Here is a 14,199-nt window from a genome sequence, read left to right as displayed (position 1 = left end):
TTTTACCAAGAACCAACACACGACCCTAGACACCCTAGGTCTGGCCAAACCAAACATCACTTCCACGACCAACCAGAACTCACATAAATAACTCTCACAAAAACAGTTTACACTCTTAACCTCACACAAAGACAATATCTCAAGTTCATGCTGTCACGGCCAGTCTTGGTGATTGTATAACCCGTGAGGTTGAACCACTAAGAGCACAAGAACTTTCATAATTTTAAATTTCAAATTTCAAATTTCACAATTAATAAATACTCCATCCGTCCCACTTAAAATGCAACATTTGAGAATCGGCACAGGATTTTATGTAGTGTTGTTTTGTGAGTTAATGAAGAGAGAGTAAAGTAAGAGAGATGAAAAAGTAGAGATAGAGTTGTTTCTATTTTAGGAAACGTTTCATTTTTATGGGACAACCAAAAAAGGAAAACGTTTCATTTTTAATGGGACAGAGGGAGTATAATAATACTATGCTTATTACAATTCGAACTTAATTAATTTTTAGTTTTATGGAGTAGTACAATTTTTGGAATTGTAAATTAAATAATGACCCTACGGCTAGGAAAGATCTATTGCTAGTTATGATGTTGAAGTTAACGATCTGTTTGATTGAGATGATACTAATCTTTTCGGTTGTGATAACTTCTATCGAGAGAGTATTTTTGCAATGAAATATATTATGATAAATTTATGAAATAGAACTATAGACAATTGAATTAGTGATAATTTAATTGTATATAATGAGAAATTTAAAAAATAGACAATAAAACTATTTTTCGAGGATTTCAAGGCATGACGATTCATCGAAAAAAACTACAACTCCATCATCTAGTGTAAAAGTTGTAAGAATATAACTATTTTGTTTTAAAAATTTTTAGTACCGACCTATTTAAATTTATGCTTCTGTCACTGTTTGCAACGTGCCGCAACGGTACCGTCCCCTTGGCTCGAAATGGATACCCCGAGTTGGGGTTGCTCTAACTGACATTATATGTGGGGTGCAACTAGGAACGTCAGTGCAACCCACAACCTAAGATCTAAGTAGGGCTAACATGAAACCTAATGGGTTTGACTTAGGTGTGACTATTATTTATTCTTTTGTCTTATTTGACAACTAATTCGACACTTTATTGATAATTTATATAATATAACTAACTAAAAAAAATTAACCTCAAGGTGCCCCCTCCTACAATTCGATGATTCCATTTTAGTAGTATATGGTTTAGATTTTATTAATATAGTAAATAAATAAATGATTTAAAATTCGAACTAATTGTAAGAAATATTTTGAAATCTAAAACACGTTAAAAAATAAATAGTCCATTCATTTCATAATAATAGATGTCACACTTCTGCTTTTAGTTTAACCAATAAAAAATGTCACATTTCTTTTTTGAATAGTCAGTTATTCTCTCATATTAATATAAATATAATATTTGTCTTTACAATTAGGACACAAAACATCATATTATAATCTGTTACATTTCATAATCACTCTGTTGTTTTCATTATATATGCAGCATGGGACGGATGGAGTGTATAATTATGTTTGAGTTTAAACTCGTTGGGCTAGTCCAAGATCCAAATAAACGTTTAAGCAGCAACGATTGACATCCATGGCCTAAATTGGATGGGCCTCTAGCGGAGTTATTATTATATTGAGCTGATTTGGTCCGAATAGAAATGGGGTTTGACAAGGAGAATCCAGTTGATAGTTATGGTTAAAGTGGTTATGTGTATGGTAATACTAATATAATGAAATTGAAGGTGGCGGGCGCCGACACGGTGCGACCCTGTCATGTAGTATAATTGTAGAAGCGTTGACCGCTAGCAATATAGGAAAGTGGTAGTGATAAAAATGCAAAGGAGTAGAGAATAAATCGGAGAAATAGTTGGCGTAGAATGCGTGTGATGGTTAGAAATCGATAATATCATCGATCTCAGATCCAAGAAGAATTAAACCAAACAAAAAATGGAAAACGAGGGGCAGTGCAAGGCAGGCGAGGGCGGGCGATCCTTCCGGCTCCGCAGCCCGAGCCTGAACTCGGTGCGGCTGCGGCGCATCTTCGACATCTTCGACAAGAACAACGACAGCGTCATCACCGTGGACGAGCTGGGCCAGGCCCTGGCCCTCCTGGGCCTCCAGACGGACCAGGCCCAGCTCGACTCCATGGTGCAGAGCTATGTCCAGCCTGGCAACACGGGCCTCTCCTTCGACGACTTCCAGGCCCTCCACCGCTCCCTCGACGACGCCTTCTTCGGCCTGGCCGACGAGCCCGCCGAGGTGGACGACAAGCAGGAGGAGTACGACCTCACCGAGGCCTTCAAGGTCTTCGATGAGGACGGGGATGGCTACATCTCCGCTAGGGAGCTGCAGGTCGTGCTCAGCAAGCTCGGCCTGCAGGAGGGCACCGAGCTCGATCGGGTCGAGATGATGATCTCCTCCGTCGATAAGAATCACGACGGCCGGGTTGATTTCTTAGAGTTTAAGGATATGATGCGCAGCGTCATTGTCCCTTCATCCTAGACTTCATTTCTTTTCTTCTTCTTTTTTTCTAATAAACTATGATACTACTTATGTTGATGCTTTAGTTATGTGTCCTTCTCTCTCTGTTTTATGCCTTGTTGGTAATGCTAATGCAAGGAATTTGCATCCATTTCATTTCATCTATATATGTTGTAACTTGTAAGAGGTAACCTATTCGTATATATATGTGTGTGTTTTTCTACATTTTGTAAGATGATATAGAGATAGCCAAACTATGTTTCTACATTTTGAATTACTTTGTGTATGGAGCATCAAACTATATTCTCACTTTTGTTACAAAATACTCTTTCCTTGGGCGACACGAGAATTTATACAACTTTATTTTATGTGACGAGGCTTGTACCTCTCATTTAATATAATTGTATGTTGAAGTATCCTCAAATTAACAACAATAATCTTAGCCAATCGTCACATATGATGTGGTATGAATTTGTGAGAGAATGTAACAGACATGCTTGATGAAGATGATGGCCCTGATTTACGTAGTCCACTGTCTGAAGAAAAATCTGAAGGAGAAGAAAATATGAGTGACAAATCAGATCCTGACCTTTCTGATGAACAAGTTTTGGAGGCACCAAGGTTGTATGCTCTCAGTCAGTAGAGAACAACTTATTCCCACAATTTTTGCATCGTGGATTAGAATATTTTTCCTTCTCTCCATACGAATCGAGTTACAATGATGGCTGTGAAGGGGGCTCATGGTATAGGGATGGAGAGAAGCTGACACATATTGGTTTGAGAACAAAATTTGATGGAAAATTGCATTTGAAGAAGACTGCTATCACTTTGTGGCAATGCAGTACAAAGTGGTAAAAAAACAGAGAGAAATGATGGCGTTCAATATGCAAATATTCTTTTGGAAGAGAAGTCGAGGCTAGTAGTGAGTCTGGATTTAGATGTGTATGGTAGGCTAGTAAAATATTTATCTAACAACACGACCAAGTGAACACGTTGATCTAATTAGTTGTTGACGATCGAGTTAAGGATTGAATGGTCAGGTTGTTAGATAAATATTTTAGAATTTCAACCATTGATCTTTTGTATACCAAGACCATCTCATTCATAATTGATTCATAGTTTGTTCAGTATTTGTCAAGTAATTTTGGATTTTCTAATTGTAAATCTTGATGTTCTTAATTTTGTTGCATATTTTTTACTTGTTTGATCTTGTAAATTGCTTATACTAGGGGGATTTACGAATTTTGAGATTATTTTTTTTCGTCCCAACAAAAACACAATTTTCTAGTTCAAACATTAATTTGAATTCATCTAAGCCTCGTAACATTCTACTCAGAGCCCCAATTTTGTCCCAATGATTCAATTCAATCTAACTTAAATTAATTACATCTACGCTTCCAAACAAAATATGTAGACCAAATATTAATTGAAGGAATTGGTTTTACATTCGGTATAGATATTAAAATAATTGAAATCACTTGCCGTATGAGTCATCAAACATTATTGCTTTGTTTTGGGAATTTGTTGAGTTGACAAATGTAAACGTATTAATGGAGTGCTCAATTCGTAACTTGATACATTATTGATATTAACTTGGTCAATAAGGCTAACATACTTTCCTTTTTCCCCTTCGTTACAACAATACGGAATGGAACTAATTGACACCTACAATATATCGTATCGAAATGGTTATAGTATAACTAGTGGCGGATCCAGAATTAAAAAAATAGAGGGGACGAATAAAATAATAAAATAATAAAATAATAAATATAATACTTTATATGTTTTTTTAGCGAGATGAAAGTCTATTACAATTCAAATAGCTCTAGCATCTGTTAACCGAGACAACTGATTTCTACGGGTATCCATATCTTGAAAACGTTTCAAGATTCTTTCATTAGAAACACTAGTAAAGATGGATCTTTCATTATATACTACCAAACTGTCATTCAACCACTCATCTCTCATCCTATTCCACAAGTCAGTCTTGACAAATTTCATTGCTGAAAATACTCTTTCAACAGATGCAGTCGCTACGGGTAAGATCAATACCAACTCAATCAGACGATAAACCAACGAAAAAACTTTATCTTTCTTGGTTTCAACAATCTTCTGAGATAGGCTAGCCAAATCTACAATAGCATTCAATCGCGCATCTCTTCTCACAACATCAACAAAAGTTTCAAGTTGTAAACAATTCAGTATGTTGAGTCGATGTGAAGTCCTTTGGGTAAAGAGTAGCAAGATGAACAAGCTTATCAATATTAAAAGCAGCGAAATCATTTTTTGGATCGAAGCATGCCATACAACTTAGCAAGTCTGTGGATGTTATTTCAATTGAGCATGGGGCGATAATGGTTATTTTTTCGGTCAACGGGGCGACGTCGGAGGCAACAGAGGGGGCGGATATGGAAAATATACATCCGGAATAAGGAAAAATTAGTCGCATGGTGGGGGCAACCGCCCCCACTTGCCCTCGCCTGGATCCGCCAGTGAGTATAACTATATTGAATATTCTAGATTAATAAAATTCATACTGATTTTGTTGAAATTTTGATATACCGTGATTTAGATATGAATAATTTCAATACTGACAATCACTCGAGTCATTTTTTTTCATATGTTTAGAAAAATAACATTAAATAGTTAAAGTGTAGAGAATAAAGCAAAGAAAAATCTTAAACAAAATGGGATGTTTTAAACAATACTTAGTTGGTAATGTGGACCTCACAATCTATTAACACTATTTTCACCACATTTTCCCTATTTCTCTTTTATATTATCAATTACTCCCTCCGTCCCCGATTAAGAGTCACACTTTGATCGGGCACGAGTTTTAAGAAATATAAAGAAAGTTGGTTGAAAAAGTTAGTGGAATGTGAGACCCATTTTTATATATTGGTTTTATAATAAAATGTGAGTGAATTGAGTTAGTGGAATGTGAGACCTACTTACTATTTATGGTAAAAATGAAGTGTGACTCTTAATTGAGGATGGACCGAAATGGAAAAGTGTGACTCTTATTCGGGGACGGATGGAGTACATATTAAAATTCATGTCATTTACAATTTCTCTATAGATGGAGATAGTACCATATTACAAATATAAGGGCATCCACAATGAGGCGGAGGATGCGATGCCCTAAGCCCCGTCCTATGCGCTGCCACATCAGCATTTTATCCTCCGCCCCTTTTACCTGCAATGGGGCGGACTATAGCTCGCCCTAAGCCCCGCCCTAAGTATTTTATTTATTATTTGAATATTTAAACACTACAATATTTATTTTTTATATTTGCAAACATATCAATTAGCAAGAATAAATATAAAAACACTATAAATTAAAGCAAATCCTATTGTCAATATTTATTTTTTATTTTATGTGCTTGCAAAAATGAAAAATTGTCGGAATTCATTATTGAATTTAGAGAGAAATTGAGATTAGGAAGAGAGTGGAGTGAAAGGTGTGAAATGAAGTAAAAAAATTGGTGATTTATATAGAAAAAAATACAAAAAAAAATAAAAATAAAAATGTGTGCATCCTCCGTCCTATAGTCCGCACCCCCTGCAATGGCGGACTAAGGGGCGGAGGATAGGCTGGAGGATGCATCCTCCGTGTCATAGTCCGTGGACGATGCATAGAGCGCGGAGGATAAAATGTGCATAGTCCGTGGTGCTGCAGTGGTGGACTAAGGGGCGGAGGATGCATCGTCCGTCACATCCTTTGCCCCATTATGGATGCTCTAATTAATGGGAGTGATCAATTGCTAACTCACTCTCTAGTTGCTAACTACAACTAATTTAAGACCATAGGATTTTAGAAATCTAGTGGTCTATAATTTGTCACGTGTAATTTTTATTTTTATTAAGTAAATCGAAAAAGATAAAAAAAAACTAATAAATTACGGTTTTAGATGAACAATACAATGCTTTGAGAATGTCAACACATTGCTTTAAGAGCATCTCCAATGGTTCGGCTAGCGACCGGCTAGCCGATTTTTCGCATTTAATGCTGGCCGATCGGCTAGCCCGAACCATTGAGGCGGCTAGCGCGAAATCGGCGAGCGAACCGGCGGCCGGCAGCGGAACCAGGCCGCGTCGCGCTGTCCGCTTCGACTAGCCGCCATTTGATCGGCGGCTCCGCGATTGGCCAGCGGCGATTTTTGTTTTTTTAAAAAACCCTATATAAACGCGAATTTCGTTTCATTTTCATTTGCACCACTTGTTTTAACGAGTTTTTTCTCTCTAACTTTCTGTACAAGAGCATCATCGAGCGATGAGTAACGCGGGTGGTAGCGGTGGTGGTAGTGGTGGTAGTGGTGGGGATGCTGAGGAGTACGAACGGAGGATGAACGAGGCTATGAATGCCTACATGAACCGCGAGATGGAGCGGTACATGCGTATGGTGGAACAGCAGGCGATACCTCGCCCTCCACGGGTTATCCACCGCCGGAGCCGATTGATCGGGATCACGCCGCTGCACATCAGCGCTATACGACGACTACTTTTCAGAGAACCCGCGGTTTCCCGCCAACATGTTCCGGCGGCGTTTTAGAATGCGCAGGGAGTTGTTTATGCGCATCGTTGGCGCATTAGAGCGTCGATATCTCGTGTTTCCGCTTCAGGCACGATGCGGCCGGGCGTGACCCGGCCACACCCATATTCAAAAGTGCACGGCGGCAATCAGGCAGTTGGCCTACGGAGGCGCGGCAGACATGTGGGATGAGTACCTCCACATCGGTGAGTCGACGGCCCTGGAATGTCTGAAGGATTTCTGTGGGGGCGTGATAAACGTTTTCGGTGAGCAGTACCTTCGAAGCCATACTCCCGAAGATTGTCAGAATTTGATGCAGATGCACGGGGAGAAGCATGGGTTCCCCGGGATGTTAGGCAGCATAGATTGTATGCATTGGGAGTGGAAGAACTGTCCGACTGGCTGGAAGGGGGCCTACACGATCGGCTACAAGTCAAAGAATCCCACAATAATCCTCGAGGCCGTAGCTGATTACCGGCTGTGGATCTGGCATGCGTATTTTGGGGTAGCCGGGTCGAACAACGACCTCAACGTCCCGAACTTGTCTCCCCTCTTCAACGAGAAGTGCTAGGGCGTCGGTCCAACCGTCTCATTTGTGGCAACAACAGCAACCGGCATGATATGGGCTACTACTGGGCGGATGGGATATACCCTAGGTGGCCGGTCTTTGTGAAGACGATCAGGCAAACAAATGATGACAGGAAGTGCCTACTTTTGCGGAACGACAGGAGTCGGCGCGCAAGGACGTGGAGCGCGCATTTGGTGTGCTCCAGTCCTCGATGGGCGGCAATTAAGGGTCCAACGCGTTTGTGGGATGTCGGATGCGTTTCCCAGATAATGTACGCCTGCATTATCCTGCACAACATGATCGTCGAAGACGAAGGCGTACAACCGACTAGTCTGGGTCAATGATGATGAAGCCGGTCCAAGCCACGGAACGACCACCCCTAGTGTACGACGTGGGGTACCTCTCGATGAAGCGGCCGCCTCAAGGAATTTGCCAACATGCGCCAAGTGGATGCTCATATTCAACCCCAAAAGGATATAATTGAAGAGTTGTGGGCACGGAGGATTGCACGGCGATAGTTTTTTTCTTTATTATGTACCTTTTTAAATGTAATTTTTTTTATCTATGTACCTTTTTTAAATGCAATTAATGAATTTTCCCGTATATGTCTCGTAAATTTAATTCCATAATTTAATCGTAATTTTAATTCCGTAAATGTAGTTGTTTTTTAATTATTTTTATTGCGGCCTGGCCTATGGCTGATGTGGCAGGTGGATTTTTAGTGCTGCTGACGTGGCAGAGGGAGAAACTGTTGGCCGATTTCTGGCCGATTTCTGGCCGAAGTACCATTGGAGATGCTCTAAGAATGACATTTTACATGTATTATATTTACATATTTTATATACTATGTCGACATTTGTTGTTGTACGAAAAAATTGAAAAAAAAATTTGATTTTTTTTTTAAATTTTGACATTGGAACATATGCAAGTGAGATCTCGTTAGAATCCTTATGAAATTATCTATAATTTGATATATGTTGTGCAAAAAATTAATTTATATCGAGAAAGTTATATGCATTCTAAAGTTATGTGATATTTTTCAAAAGTTAGTTACAACTAATTTGTTGTAAATTGACCTAATACCTTTATTGACGTTTTTTTATCGTATTGACATTCCGGAGCTGATGATCTAGGCCCTTGATTTAAATATCTAAGGGCTATTATTCAATTATAGTTAGCAATTGAGCATTGAGTTAACAATATACACTCCCCATCAACTAATAGTATATATAAATATCTTCGTATTTACTGTATATGAGGTGCGTTATATTGATAACTATTTAAGTTGGTAACTCTGCTACTCATCAATACATAGTATTAAAAATGTCAACACAGTGACATCAAAATGTCAACACATTATATTGAAATTCAACAAAAATATGTGTTGACATTTTAATGTCATCGTGTTGACATTTTTAATACACTGCATTGATGAGTTAGTAAGTTAGCAACTTAAAAAGTTAGCAATTGATCACACCTCTACTGTATATATCATTTTTATATTATACTCACTTCTTCCCTTAAAAATTACCACATTTGTCATTTTTGTATGTTCCTTAAAAATAGACTAATTTTTTTTCCATCTCTAATGAGATGGGTTTCATCTCCACTGACAATACTTCAATCATTTTTTCTTTCTCCCTTTTATTTACCAATTGCATTAATTTTTTCTTTCTCCCTTTTATTTACCAATTGCATTAAAACTCATGTTATTTTTAGAAACAGGATAGTATACTATTATTATATATTTATATATTTTTTATTATTTTCACTTAACATGGGACAGAATGAGTATCTTCAAGTCTTGTATGATTAATCAAGTATGAGATGACATCTGTGATGGTTGGTTCGGAGTGATTTGTATTATAGTGCAAATTAATTAAGAGAGCTATCCTGCGTAAAATAAATATGTTGTCGTAATCAAATTGTCTTCTTACGTAAATATTATTATTATTATTAGAATAATAGTTGAAGATTGTAGTAACAACGGCCTCAGCTTTTGCAAGTCTAATTTGATTCGATTGGTTTCAGAATAATTCTGGAAAAGGGGTTGGTGGGGCCTACTAGGAGGAGGAACATCTTCAACGCCATCATCGTCTTGCAATCACCACAACACAACACAACACAACAATTGCTCCATCGTGAATTCATAAATTCTTTTCTTCCGCTACTCGATTTTGGAATTGGATCCTCTGTAACTACCTCTTTCCTTTCCTTTTCCTTTTCATTTTCCCCCCTTTCTCTGGTTTATTTGATTCATAGATCATAATTCCTTATTGTTTGTTTACCTTATTGGTAGTGATTTATTCCCTCGGCAATAATAGATGGATCGAGTGCAGAGGTTACTGATCGAGGTTTTAATCGAGCCCCAAAAGGGGGGCCAATCAGTTCTCACCACAATAAAAATTGCGGTTCTTCCCATAGCCAAAGTTTTTACCATGTGCTTTCTTGGCCTTCTTATGGCTTCCAAGTATGTCAATATTTTGCCTTCTAATGGCAGAAAGCTCTTGAATGGGGTAATCATATTCTGTTTCTGTTTCTGTTTCTTTCCCAATTCTTCACTTCTCATGCTTTAAACTATGCAATTCACATCATCATCTACTACTTGCAGTTGGTCTTCTCACTGCTTCTCCCATGTTTGATATTTTCGCAATTGGGGCAAGCTATAACCTTTGAAAAAATGATTGAATGGTAAGAGTTTGAGCTTGTCAACTAATTTTATGAGTTTAATTGGAGATGGATAAAGTGGGTGTAAGTATTAAATGAATAGAGAAAGAGAGTTACATATTTAATTGAGGAGAGAAAAAGTGGTTTGAGTGTATTAATCGGAGAAAATTTCTAAAAATAGAAATGTGTGACAAACTATAAAGGAAAGTGTCTCATCGTACGAAGAAACAATTAGTATTAGTGCTGCTCTTTTGACATTCCAGTTTTGCAGGTGGTTCATTCCTGTCAATGTGGTGATTGCTTCTATAACAGGCTCCATTATAGGTCTTGTTGTTGCGGCCATTGTCCGTCCTCCTTACCCATACTTCAAGTTTACGATAGTGCAAATTGGAATAGGTACTAAACAACAGGACTGACTGAGTTCCTTTCTATTTACCCGCCTTTCTGTAATTATGCGGAGGAAACGGGAAATAGTTGTATGTCTAGTTATTTTCTGGTTCAAGTGTGCTATCTTATCCTCTTATGTGATGTTTGTGATGGTCGCATGATAAATGTGGTAGTATAGATGCAACATAGGACATACTGCACTCTCCCTCTTTAGTGTACTAGATAAAGATTAAGTTTTCGACATATATGCTTCAAGAAAAGATAATACATTGATGCATGAAGGTAGCCCGTTTGTTTTGTTGGAGTAAAAGTAATGCTTAAAATTCAGGATGATTGGCTTCACAAGTAGTAATACAGTACATGAGAACCATATCTTGGAAACAAAGCCAAAGAAGTCCTAATATCTGTGTTGTAACTAACTTAAGCTAATAGCGAGCAAACAATACTGTGATTCTATTACTTACCAAGAGGAATTAATTTAAAACTGCAAGCTTGAAGCCAACTACATCAAAAGTTCAATTATGATGGATGTCAGTGGTTTCTCCTCTCTCTCTCTCTCCTGACAGATATTGGCTAGATGTTGAATTTTATTCTCCTTCGATTTAGGATTTCTGATAATTTATGCTTGGTACACTTCGCCTAGGTAATGGATTTCAGCATAAAACCTGGGTCCTCTAAATAATTTCCATTGTTTCAGGGAATATTGGGAATGTTCCTCTCGTCTTAATTGCTGCATTATGTCGAGATAAATCAAACCCATTTGGTGACACTGATAAATGTTCTCAAGATGGAAATGCCTACATCTCATTTGGCCAATGGGTAAGTTCTCACAGTTAAGGATCTATGGATCACTTCAGGTCACATATTTAGCAAGTCTCCCACCTAGAAAGTCAATACATTTGGCAAGTTTTTAGAGATGTACATTCTTATATGCCTTTTACAGTTTTACGCATGTCAATATCATACATTATGCTTTGTTTAAAGAGCCTCCGGGGTATCATTCTTCTAGTATTGTTTGAAATAGTACAAGGTGGTTATTTATCTGACAGAAGGCAAACTGTTACTCACCTGATGCTCTTTTACGACCTCTCTTCAAACTTCTTTGCAAAGGATAATTTGTTTCTATCACAGGTTGGCGCAATTATCCTGTACACCTATGTTTTTCAAATGCTTGCCCCTCCCCCTGGTGGATATGATGGCGAAGAGGGAAATATGCCCTTGAAGAATTCTATGAGAAATAGCCCCAGTGCACTTGCTAGTGATGCTTCTCCTGAGCGACTTCCTCTGCTTGCTGAGGCGACACCAGTTTATTCAAATTCCACAAATAAAGACAAAGTAAGAACTTTAACGAATTCCAGTTCTGCATATAATCTTTGGTTGGTAATCAGCTTCTGTTAAATTTGATATACAGAACTATGTTGGAACTTCATGTATGATATATGTCTATGAACATTATGTAAGTTCCATGTTGGTGGCTTGGAAAAACTTCGTTGTTACTAGGTATGGAAGTTATTGGTCCTGTTTAATCACTACTTCATAGTCTCTCGAAATTCTAGGATGAAGGATATGCATTCAGGCAGTTTTCTGTAATTCCTATTTGTCTACTGTTAAAGAATTGCTAATTCGGTTTTGAATTTTTTTTGTTTCTATCACAGGTTGGCGCAATTATCCTGTACACCTATGTTTTTCAAATGCTTGCCCCTCCCCCTGGTGGATATGATGGCGAAGAGGGAAATATGCCCTTGAAGAATTCTATGAGAAATAGCCCCAGTGCACTTGCTAGTGATGCTTCTCCTGAGCGACTTCCTCTGCTTGCTGAGGCGACACCAGTTTATTCAAATTCCACAAATAAAGACAAAGTAAGAACTTTAACGAATTCCAGTTCTGCATATAATCTTTGGTTGGTAATCAGCTTCTGTTAAATTTGATATACAGAACTATGTTGGAACTTCATGTATGATATATGTCTATGAACATTATGTAAGTTCCATGTTGGTGGCTTGGAAAAACTTCGTTGTTACTAGGTATGGAAGTTATTGGTCCTGTTTAATCACTACTTCATAGTCTCTCGAAATTCTAGGATGAAGGATATGCATTCAGGCAGTTTTCTGTAATTCCTATTTGTCTACTGTTAAAGAATTGCTAATTCGGTTTTGAATTTTTTTACAAGAGGATATCAACAATAACAGTCTAGCCCACATATAAGATATTTGGTCTACCAGGGCCTAAGTTGCACTATGTTGGACCTACCTACTACATAGATACTGATTGAGCAACTAGACGATGCAATCACATTTACTTTACTAATGTGCATCTCTGATCTCAACCCTTCGTGCAGGTCAAAGATTTTCTGAAATATATTTATGAAAAACTGAAGCTCAAGCAAATCGTTCAACCACCAATTATTGCTTCGGTACGTCTATTTCTTTAAATATTTCACTATTTATGAATAACTGAAGCTCAAGTAATCGTCCAAGAAAAGGTTACTGTGTATTGGCTTGTGTGATTTTTTGCCAAGGGTCTAGTTGATTTGGAATAATCTCACAGCTTCCTCACAATAATATTATTTTTACAGGTTGTCGCAATATTCATTGGGTGTGTTCCTTTCTTAAAGAAATTAATATTCACCGCAGATGCTCCTCTATACTTTTTTACAGACAGCTGCATGATTCTTGGGTATGTTGTATGTTCTCCCTCCATAATCTTTGTTAATCTGTTGGTTAGGGATGGATGAGGCCAGCGTATACGTGTATTATTGATGATTGTATTGTAATGGGTTATTTTTGTTATCAGAGAAGCAATGATCCCGTGTATATTGTTGGCTTTAGGAGGCAACCTTGTCGATGGTAAGATTCTACATCAGCTCTCTGTAACTTGCCTAGTCCAATTCCCATCGTCATCGCATAATCCTTGCTTCTCCATGATATGAGAAATGAGTGTTTGTTCTATGCAGGGCCAGGGCGAGGGAGCGCGAAAATTGGTGCCCGGACAACTGCAGCCATTGTTTTTGGGAGATTGTGCTTGGTTCCTCCAACTGGACTAGGAGTTGTCATGTTGGCTGATAAACTGGGATTCCTGCCCGCTGGTGACAAAATGTTCAGATTCGTGCTCCTACTCCAACACACGATGCCTACTTCTGTGCTTGCAGGTAAGTCTCATTTCGTAAAGTATATCAATATTACATTCTTGTTCGTGTTTGAGACATTCGTATTCGCAGGGGCTGTTGCCAATCTACGAGGATGTGGGAAGGAGGCTGCATCTGTCCTGTTTTGGGTTCACATTTTTGCTGTTTTCTCAATGGCTGGTTGGATTATTCTTTACATCAACATATTATTTTGAGGTCTACAACACACAAAGCAACCTCGGTCTTCGACTAGTTGGTTTACTGCCCCAATTGTGAGGATGTATATGTAGAGCAGTAGAGGCACAAGTGATCCCTGTGCAGTGTAAATGCTTCATTTTATTGTACTATTAAGCATCGACTTTCTATTTAATTATATGATTAAAGATTCCAAACTCTACATTTGTTATCTTAGA

General features: G+C 38.1%; 2 protein-coding genes across 2 annotated transcripts; both read left to right on the top strand.

Annotated features, from left to right (window-relative positions):
• Window positions 1–1,812: 1,812 nt before the first annotated feature.
• Window positions 1,813–2,732, top strand: LOC125220004 (calcium-binding protein CAST-like). Its single transcript, XM_048122111.1, has one exon. The coding sequence runs from the start codon at window positions 1,976–1,978 to the stop codon at window positions 2,528–2,530; it is 555 nt and encodes a 184-aa protein (XP_047978068.1). The 5' UTR covers window positions 1,813–1,975; the 3' UTR covers window positions 2,531–2,732.
• A 6,870-nt stretch (window positions 2,733–9,602) lies between these two features.
• On the top strand, window positions 9,603–14,183 carry LOC125222399 (protein PIN-LIKES 6-like). Its single transcript, XM_048124979.1, has 11 exons — window positions 9,603–9,802; window positions 9,908–10,124; window positions 10,220–10,299; window positions 10,547–10,671; window positions 11,360–11,481; window positions 11,794–11,997; window positions 13,001–13,075; window positions 13,238–13,338; window positions 13,456–13,508; window positions 13,616–13,810; window positions 13,880–14,183. Exons 2-11 carry the CDS (start codon window positions 9,933–9,935, stop codon window positions 13,999–14,001), a joined length of 1,269 nt encoding a protein of 422 aa, XP_047980936.1. The 5' UTR covers window positions 9,603–9,802; window positions 9,908–9,932; the 3' UTR covers window positions 14,002–14,183.
• Window positions 14,184–14,199: the final 16 nt, after the last annotated feature.

The sequence above is a fragment of the Salvia hispanica genome, chromosome 4 (assembly GCF_023119035.1).
Source record: "Salvia hispanica cultivar TCC Black 2014 chromosome 4, UniMelb_Shisp_WGS_1.0, whole genome shotgun sequence".
Taxonomy (NCBI): Eukaryota; Viridiplantae; Streptophyta; class Magnoliopsida; order Lamiales; family Lamiaceae; genus Salvia; species Salvia hispanica.
The sequence above is the reverse complement of the archived record's forward strand: the minus strand, read 5'-3'. Positions and strand labels throughout refer to the sequence as shown.

Excerpts from the sequence above, each read along its gene's own strand:
- LOC125220004 (XM_048122111.1), top strand. The coding sequence starts at position 1,976 with ATGGAAAACGAGGGGCAGTGCAAGGCAGGCGAGGGCGGGCGATCCTTC.
- LOC125222399 (XM_048124979.1), top strand. The coding sequence starts at position 9,933 with ATGGATCGAGTGCAGAGGTTACTGATCGAGGTTTTAATCGAGCCCCAA. Across the intron at positions 11,998-13,000 it reads ATTCCACAAATAAAGACAAA|GTCAAAGATTTTCTGAAATA; the intron begins GTAAGAACTTTA and ends CCCTTCGTGCAG. Across the intron at positions 13,811-13,879 it reads GCCTACTTCTGTGCTTGCAG|GGGCTGTTGCCAATCTACGA; the intron begins GTAAGTCTCATT and ends TCGTATTCGCAG.